Source organism: Stegodyphus dumicola, chromosome 8 (assembly GCF_044657685.1).
Source record: "Stegodyphus dumicola isolate Sdum_Otavi_A_Nest chromosome 8, ASM4465768v1".
Taxonomy (NCBI): Eukaryota; Metazoa; Arthropoda; class Arachnida; order Araneae; family Eresidae; genus Stegodyphus; species Stegodyphus dumicola.
In genome coordinates this window covers 89,968,139-89,977,948 of record NC_140775.1, presented here as the reverse complement: position 1 = coordinate 89,977,948, position 9,810 = coordinate 89,968,139, and the positions used below count along the sequence as shown (strand labels likewise).

General features: G+C 34.0%; 1 protein-coding gene across 2 annotated transcripts in view; it reads left to right on the top strand.

Annotated features, from left to right (window-relative positions):
- The window catches only part of LOC118198349 (uncharacterized), a 212,911-nt gene that overhangs the window by 183,254 nt on the left and 19,847 nt on the right, over nucleotides 1–9,810 (top strand). For both annotated transcript variants that reach the window (XM_085822108.1, XM_085822107.1), the window contains exon 12: nucleotides 6,969–7,157. In XM_085822108.1, coding sequence (XP_085678234.1) covers nucleotides 6,969–7,157 — 189 coding nt within the window. The remainder of the gene's footprint in view (nucleotides 1–6,968; nucleotides 7,158–9,810) is intronic.

Below are 9,810 nucleotides of genomic sequence, written 5' to 3'. Positions count from 1 at the left end.
AATATCTCACAGTAGTTATCTTTTAACTACTCAAATGTACAATAGAACGTAATTCAAAACAGCTAAAGAACGCTAATCCCCGAATTCGCTATAATCAACAACAGCAGTTTTCTAAACAACAGCAAACTAAGCAACTACGCCAAACTGAGATGTTTTCCTCCTTTTTTAAGATTTTAAAATCACGCGCTAGAATTTTCCAGCACTTTCTCGAAATCAAAAAGAGATATTTATTTATTTAACACACGCGCTCTTGTATTTTTAATTTTTCCGGCTTAGCTTTCTTTTAATATTCGTCACGCGCTGCACAGCGCGAGAAATAAAACCATTTAATTTATAATTGAACTAACATTAGCTTTTTAAATACCAAATTCGTAACACTGCCCCCTTCCCAAGGACTGCACGTCCCGGGCAGTACAATCCCTGGACAGGAAGCTAAACTTACAACTGTGGCATAAATGCATTAATAAGCATTACATTACAATAATAAACAACATGAACAATAAATGCAATACATAAAACAAATCAAATGCTATCAAATACAAATCAAATACACATTTAAAAACAAAATGGACCATGGTCTTATACTATTTACAATTATTTACATTATGTACTATGGCCATAGTAATGAGCTAACCTGTCGTAATGACCGACTTTAGGTTTAGAGTTCGAAGACTTACGGAGACGTCATTCAGTCTGTTCCGCACTGTACATGGACCATCCGAAGGTGACTGTAGTTTAGGACTGAGTCCTTTTCGTTGAATCGGGTTCCACAACCTCACCTTGTCTCCTTCGTTGGATCTATGTTCAGTAGCTCTCGTGTTGTATCCGGTCTTCAGTTTCTCCGTCGCCAAGTTCACGCGCTTTCGTGCGAAACGGGGCATCACTTCAAAACGGGCCTGGACATCTTGGATGTGTTCCTCAGGCGATGAAGGCGCATCCGTACGGCGATCAAACAGGCGGTCACTAGGCAGACGAAGGTCTCGACCGAAGAGCATCTGGGCTGGAGAAGAGCTGGTAGTCTTGCGTTTCTTTTCGACCCTAGCATGATTTCGGCGGCTTCCCGAGCTGGGTCTTTCGGACAAGGCGTCGGCATTTCCAAGTGAGGATCTCTTCTGAGGATGGATAGTCATGTCACCAGATGCTGAAAGCAGTTTGTTGTTTTTGAAGTCTAAGGAAAAATTGTATTTCCTTAAAAAGTCCAATCCGAGTATGCATGGATCTGTGATATCCGCCACATAAGCCGTGTGATGGTAGGCGGCACTTCCAAACGTGATGTTTACGTTTAACTTCCCAGTTATGTCGATCTTATCACCAGACGCAGTCTGAAGGGTAACACAGGATGGCGTCCAAATAAGTTTATCTTTAAACTGTTCAGCTAAATCTTTCCTAATGATGGTAACATTAGCTCCTGTGTCAATGATCATATCGCAAGGAACTCCATCGATATTCCCATTAATAGACATTCCGTTACTGTTGCCACTCACTGTATAAATTTTAAGCGCTTTAAAACAAGGTTTTTCATTATCTGGCAACCTCCGTTCCTCGATATGGTCACTAATTTGTTTACTGCGTCGTTGCTGGGAAATGGTCTTATTTTCCGTACCTCGGGGTGTTTTGCAGTTTCTTCGTATGTGGCCTTCAACTCCGCAATTCCAGCACTTTAGAACTAGTTTCTTCTCACTTCTGTTCCGTCTCAAGCCACTGACTTGTCTGGTAAAATCATCTGCTTTATATTCCGTACCCTGGGGCGTTCTGCAATTCCGTCTTAGGTGACCTTCACTACCACATCTCCAACACCTTACAGCCACTTTGTTCTCACTGCTACTCCGTATCAAAGTATCGACTTGTCTGGATAAATCATCTAAACGAGCCATCAGTTGATCCACTGGCTCATGGACTCGCACAGCTCTAACTGGGTAGCGATCTCTATTAGTTGCTTGCTGGGCTGCCTCGAACTTCATGGCGTACAACAGAGCGCTTTTTATGTCCTTTACATCTGCCATTCGAAGAGCTTTCTGTATTTCAGGGTCCCGGATGCCGTCGATGAAATATTGCAGCGACAGGATTTCTCTTGTTTCTGTCGGGCACTCCGAAAAGGCGAGGTGGGACAGCCTTTCAACATCCGTGGCGAGCTCCTGAAGTGTTTCGGTAGGCTTCTGTTGACGAGATTTTAATTGGAGCCTGCTGTAGTCTTTTAAACACTTCTCCCCAAAGCGCAGCTCCAAGGCGCCGGAGAGAGCTTCGAAATCTAACCTTTTGTTTTCGGGAAGAGTCTGAAGGATATCCGCTGCGTCGGCTCTTAAAGAAGCGGCGAGATGGCAGGCCTTAGTTTGGGAATCCCATCCATTCGCATCCGCCACTATAGAAAATTGTGTTTTATACACTTGCCAGGAGGTCTTCCCATCATAAGTGGATAACTTCAGAGAGGGACGAGCAGGCATGGGTAAAAATTTAAAACCATCACTATTGTTCCCTGCCGTCGCTACGAATTTCTTTAAAATATCCACTTCTTTGGCTACTGCAGAAACCCTATCATCAATTTGTTGTTCGATTTGGTGTTGGACGGCACAAACTCTTCCTTCTATATGTTCTTTTACAGAAGAAACTCTTTCTTCTATTTCTTCTTTCACCGAAGAAACTCTTTCGTCAATTTGATCTTTTACAGAAGAAACTTTTTCTTCAATTTGTCCAACTTTATTTTCAACTGTGTCAATTCTGCCTTCCATAGCTTCAAATTTATTTTCTATTATGCAGGTAATTTCTCTTTTCATTTCTTCCTGACCGGCTTGAACGGCTTTCATTTCGTCCTTAACGGATTCCTGGCCCAATTTCATTTCTTCCTTAGCGGATTCCTGGCCCAATTTCATTTCTTCTTTAAATGAGGCAAAGGCTGATATTAAATGCCTTAATTGCTCTTCCATCGCTCTTGTTATTGGCATTCAAATCCCACTTCTGACACCAAAAATTGTTGCGTGCGTACGGGTTCGTTATGAAGTGAATGCACAAGTCCGATGAAAAATGAACAAAACTTTTTATTATCACAACAAAAATGCTTAAATTTTCTCAAATTATCATGCAGTATTACAATATCTCACAGTAGTTATCTTTTAACTACTCAAATGTACAATAGAACGTAATTCAAAACAGCTAAAGAACGCTAATCCGCGAATTCGCTATAATCAACAACAGCAGTTTTCTAAACAACAACAAACTAAGCGACTACTCCAAACTGAGATGTTTTCCTCCTTTTTTAAGATTTTAAAATCACGCGCTAGAATTTTCCAGCACTTTCTCGAAATCAAAAAGAGATATTTATTTATTTAACACACGCGCTCTTGTATTTTTAATTTTTCCGGCTTAGCTTTCTTTTAATATTCGTCACGCGCTGCACAGCGCGAGAAATAAAACCATTTAATTTATAATTGAACTAACATTAGCTTTTTAAATACCAAATTCGTAACAATATATATAAATAATAATATAAAATAATAATAAATAATAATAAATAATATATATATTTATAATAATATATATAAGAAATAATATAAATAATAATAAATATTTCTTGAATAATTAGTTACAGATTAAGAGTTCCAACTGTTTAAGAAATGAGTCAAATACGATAGTCTTTTGGATTGCCACGATTTGGGTTACGTGATGCATATTAATTCAATCTTCACGAAACTTAAGTTTTAATTTGAGGTAAGCGAGGAAGAAGCTTTCAGCAGAAAAAGCTATTTCTCATAGCGGAACTAGTTAAACAGAAAAAAATGCTAATTAAAGTTTGAAATATTTTGTGTAATTAAAGTACACCTATCTGATTATACTGAAATCAGATTTGAAACATTTTGAGTTTTAGAGTAATTTATAAAATATTGTATTAGGCATTTAGCTCTTTTCTTCCCCCAAAAGAAATTTGTGAATTTTATTTCTCAGTTTATCACAAAAAGCTGATTTCAGTAAATATTAGGAAACATGATAAATAAGCCATTAAAAAAACTACATACCTTTACCTGTGAGCAGTAGTTGCTGAGAAAAAGTACATCGAGTATAAATAAATTGCATTTAGATAAAAACGCGTTGTTATGTAAAAGTCCTCATTTATCAAAGCACTCGATGATAAATTAAAACTAGATTTTTTAAAGTTCTAAATTTTTATAAAGGTTAAAGTATGATATTTTTGGAAAGCTAAAAGCGTAAAGAATTTGAAAATGCAAAAATTCCAAATCACCATTTTTTGAAGATGTTTGTCTTCCAACACCCCTTAATTTTAATGAAATATTTTCACAAATTTTCGTTAATTACATTAAAACGAAATTTTAAGATAATTCGATTTTATTAAGATAACGATTACAAAAATTTAAATTAAAGTTTACTGTAATATTAATATTAAATTCAGGTACTATTTCTTTTCTATTTATATTGTAAAATTCGTTAAATATTGTTGCTGATTTCCATGTACTTAACTTTCTATGAGTACTTCTAAAAGGGATAAACGATAATATGTTTTTTTAATATTATTTAAAATTTGTAACTGAGTTATTATTAAATGCTGGGAAATAATTCTTTTACTACTTATCAATTTTTCCCATTAATTTCAACAACACACATTCTAAAAATTCTACTTTACTCCTTCCATCTCATTGACTGTTCTTTGCAACGCCTTTTAATAGAAAATAGGGTTAAACAGGCAGCTGAAGAAGGCCCCACTGACTAGCCTTCTTTAGCTGCCTGTTTAACCCTATTTAAAAGATTGTTAATCTAAACGATTGTTTTCTAGTACGAACAATTCTTGCTTAAATAATTTTATAAATATATTTGTCAACAGAATTTCACTTTATGTTTACAATTAAGTATGAAGATTATTATACATTTAGATTATATATAAAGAAATTATATATAGAAGAAATTTAGATATATTTAATAACTAGATTTTTCGCACAGGAACATTCACATGAGTTTATGAAGGAATAAATCCTTCATTTCCAAATACATTTATAAATAATTTAAAAAATATTTACGTATTTTGTTAAAGGCAAATGCATGCTTTTTACAAGGATATGCATAAATACTCGTATATATTTCATATTCGGCATGTGCAAATCTTTAATTTCTGTGCATTCACTCTATTTTTTCGAGTAAAGTAATTTACAGTAATTTAGCATATATCAGAAGTTTTACATAAGAAATATGTGTAAATTTGAATTGAATGAAAACTACATTATTTTTAAAACGCATTAAAAGGTCAGTCTTCGTACGAAATTCCTCCACGAAAGCTTCCTCCCTTAGGCATATAGCCCTTGCATGCTTTCCTTTATTTAAAAAATCTTAACTCGACCTATGTGCCTAATTGCAAATATTGTAACATGCATAATTTTATATTTACATTTAGAAATCAAGTTTCAAACACGTTTTTAGATACATTCATTATAAAAATTCAAATTTTCTAGTGAATATATTTTGGCAGAGCGTTCAGTAGCTCTCTTAGTAATGTTACGTAATTTAATAGTACTATCAATAATACAATACATAACAACTATACGTTTCAAATTTAAACATTAACCCCATTGTCATCTAATTACAATCTTGTTTGCTTTACTCTGCATATACTAATATTGCATCGTTTTTTGAAACAGTTAAAAAGGATTACAGGATTTGAAGGGGTAATTTCTTTTCTCAGTTAAGATAAATAAACGCAAAGTGAATGTATGCGATGGTTGGATTGAATGGATATAAACAAAGCACAGCCGCTTTGGAGACCAAAGCTGTGTAGCACTGTGTTCAGGCGTAGCGTGAGGATGACATCTCTTTTATTCTTACCTCCATAATATTTGGTCTATAATATCTCCTGTTTCAGTAAATTAATTATTCGTAATACTTGCACAAAAGCTGCAAAGTAATAAAATATAAATTTATTTACTAATGGATTATCGAGTATATTATCTCCTTTGAGAAAGGTAGTAGAATTTAAGTTAAATGAAGTAACTTATAAATATTTTAAAATGAATATTGAAGATTTTGTTAAAATGAAACATCAGCTATGAATCATGAAAAATGGAAAATGGAAACTAAAAAATTAAAGAGTAATAATTAATCAAGTAATTATCGTCATTCATCAGAAATTGGTTGACTTTTCAAGGTGAACAAACCAACCTTTCATCAATTGACAATAATTAATAAATGCGAAAGTGTTTCGTCTTTTACTCAAGTAAGAATTATGATGCCAATCTGGTATTAGGTAAGTTAAATAGGTAGATTTTAATTGAGATGAATTTAAGTTAATTTACTACATACAATTCATTATGAAAATGGCAGTTCCGTTAAGTTTAAACATTTTTTAATATCGTGAGATATTATTGTTAGAGTGAGTAGTAGTAGTAGTATTTTTCTTACTTGAGTTAAGTGCCTCTCCGACACACTCGCTTTATTTTCACGTCTTTGCATTTAATTTACTAACATCAATCAATCATGTTAACGCAAAGTAATCTTTATAAACATAATAAACAGAATGCAATCTTTGCAAAAAATTATTAAATATGAAAAAATATTTATAGAAAATAAGAAGGTACAATTAATTGTACAAAAGGAAGTGTGTTAATATACATAAATGGCCAGAAAATTATAAATTATTTAATTAACTTACGTGCTTGTGAGTGGTAAAAGTAACACCTTCGTACCCAAAATGGAAAATGGAGTGACGAATGAGTTAGTGGATGTCGGGGACTTGAGAATCTATTTTCAGAATACGAGAAGGAAGTGTGTATATAGTTACCCTACATTCGTTCCAATTATTTCTTAATTTCTGTTTCGGATCATTTGAGACTTCTAAATGCAAAAATACTAACATTTGTAAATCTTTTTACGATTCCTTGTAAAGAATTCAAAAAACTTCATTTGATCCTCTTTATAAAAATCTGCTTGTATAACAATTGTTAGTTTGTATTACTTAATATATTCCATTTTCATAGGTGGATGTTTGGTTAATGGAACTATGTACGGAGATGGAGAAGCTATAGACAGCGTTGAACCTTGCGAGAAGTGCCATTGCGCTTCAGGTGATGTTATCTGCTTCAAAGTCATCTGCAAACTACCTAAAGCAGGATGTATTCCAAAGACAACCAGTATCGATGAATGTTGTCCGAGTTCCTACGACTGTCGTAAGTGTCATTAATTTACAAAATTTAACCTAAGCAGACACAACTGTGTAAATATATCGCAGTTTCGGTAACAAATAAATTAATGTCTGAAAAATGTTTCCATTCAAAATAATCGTCATTTTTCCTTTTGTGTTACTTTTTGAGTAATTTTAAAAATAATTTATAATATTTTGCAAATTCTATATTGTCCGAGCAATGCATAAGAGAATAAAGTAATAGCTCTTTCATTACGTTTAAGGTTAATTTTAATCACCTAATAAAGTACATCGTGTTTGTTGGTGTTGGTGTATTTAATTATGGCAAAGCACACTAGGGCTATCTGCCTAAGGGGGAGGGATGCCTTCGTGGAGGACTTTCTAAGGGAAACTGGCTCGTATACACGTTACACATGGGGAAAACCACGAAAACACCCATGAAGCCAGCCCGTTCGCGGGATTCGAACCTCGGACCGAAATACCAGTGTTCAGCGACTTTACCGCTCGGCCGCTGGTGGGCCCTACATCGTGTTTAATCTTCCTATGCTTCCGAGAATTTTCGTCTTTGCATTTAATTGCACGTAAGTCTAAAAGTCTAAAAGCACAAAGGAACAAAGTAGCTCCAAAAAAAGCAAGATTAACTGGAATATATTTATTAAAATTATGCTTTTAAAATACAACTAATATTTAGCAAAGCAAACACACAGATGGAACGGTTCAAGAAGTAAACAACTTTTCGACTTCTCTTTCTTTTTCGCAGCTTCCTCCCTAAACTAAAAATACCTTAACCATTTAAAGTCCACCTAAGCTACATTCTAATACTGGCTTGATAAAAGACACAAAAGTTAAAAGAAAGAATTAACGTAAAAATAGCGTGTTAGCCCCCCCAACAATTTACATACTAGTATATAAATATTAGAGTTATATGTTTAAATAAATTTTGATACTTCTGTTATTCTGGAACTGGATTCAGAAATCTCTGTATGCATATGTCTTTGTGTCCATGTATGCATGTATTATGTTCACTGCGCAAAAGAAAGACCAGTTCTGTAACTCCCGTTCTACTGGGCCGATTGACGAAATTCAACTTGCGTTTTTCGTGTTTCGAAAGCGCGACTTAGGATATGTATTATATTTATATATATTTTAGGTTCATACTTCTTTTACGCATTTCTATCACACTTTATTACAACTAGGAAGCATCCAAAGAAGGAGACAATCACTACATTTGTTATCGCTAATATTTAGTTTCGTTCTTATTTCAGAAAGAATAGTTTGGAAAGAGAATATCGGATCATACAACGTATGTTAAATAAATAAACCATATACAAAACAAGCAACTTTTTGTATCTCTGTTATATAGTTCAAATGGATTCTCCTTTTACTTGCCTGCAAATTCCATCGCATTATTATTCATTGTTTAGTAAAATCTGTAGTATCTGACCTTTAGATTATCGACCTATTATTAAACCTTTGTACATGAAATGAATTATTCTTGTTATTGCATGTTCCATTTAAGATATCATCCCTATATTTTTACTACGTAAGTCACAGTTCTGGAGCCAGCAACCTTCTGATCTGTGGTTGGTTGGCTCCCATTCTTCGAGATTCGAACTTGAGTCTAATTGCTAGTTTTCAGCGGCTTTAAACACTCGGCTCTACTACTGGGCTCCAACTCTCCAACTCTTAATCAAGATCATAACAGTCCGTCCTAAGAGCTCACGTATTTTAGTTACTGACGTTACATTTACGTCATTGATTTTGAATTATATACTGTTAGTAATCTAATGTACGGATGGCGAATTTGACATTCACAAGCTGTTGATGTATATGATTTGTTTTGTATATGATTTGAGAACTTTTGAGTTTATCATGAGCTATCTAGCATTCAATTAATTATTAAATCGTATATTTCCAGCGCACTTATTAGATCGCGATGACGCCCATTGGGGATAAACACATTAATGAAAACATTTGGAAACATTGGCGTAAAAAAACAAATTGTGGCCCATGCAGCTGATGTTAATCTAACTGCAGCTGATGTTCCCAACGATTTGTGAATCGCTGTGAACAGCCCTAAGTAACAACAAGTTCAAAAGTATGGAGAACTAGTCTGTGAAGAAATTGTGAGTTCAAATATTGTGGGAACAAGATTTATTTTGTCCTGTTCTGCAAGTAACTTCTTGAAATTTGAGTTCTATCAATTCAAGTGTTTAAAGATTTCGCTTGGGAACTACGATCTATTCCAATACTTTCTTGTCCGCAGATTAATGCTAATATTAACTACGAAGTCTAAAACTGTAACCCAGCTACAAAGTATTTGTACCTAATAATGAAACTTGCGATTTGATTAATTGGTGTGGTTAGGTACGCTCGTCATGCACATTAATCCGTTCTTTTAATATCCGTGGAAATATATTTATTTTCCGTCATACTATCAAAATAAACTTATTTTTATTTTCAAGGAAATAATTTTACTGCTGTGGGAGTAAAAAGGAAACCACACTCCTTTGTCAATGCACATTAATTATACCTGTTTTTGTTTTTGTCAAACTTGTAATAAAATCTTGTTGTTTCTTCAGAGCGTCAATTTTAATAGTCAGGTTTTGCTAGTTACGTGTTAGTTCCATTTAAGTTGAATAAGAGTGAGTTCACTCTGAATGAATGAATTTCACTTT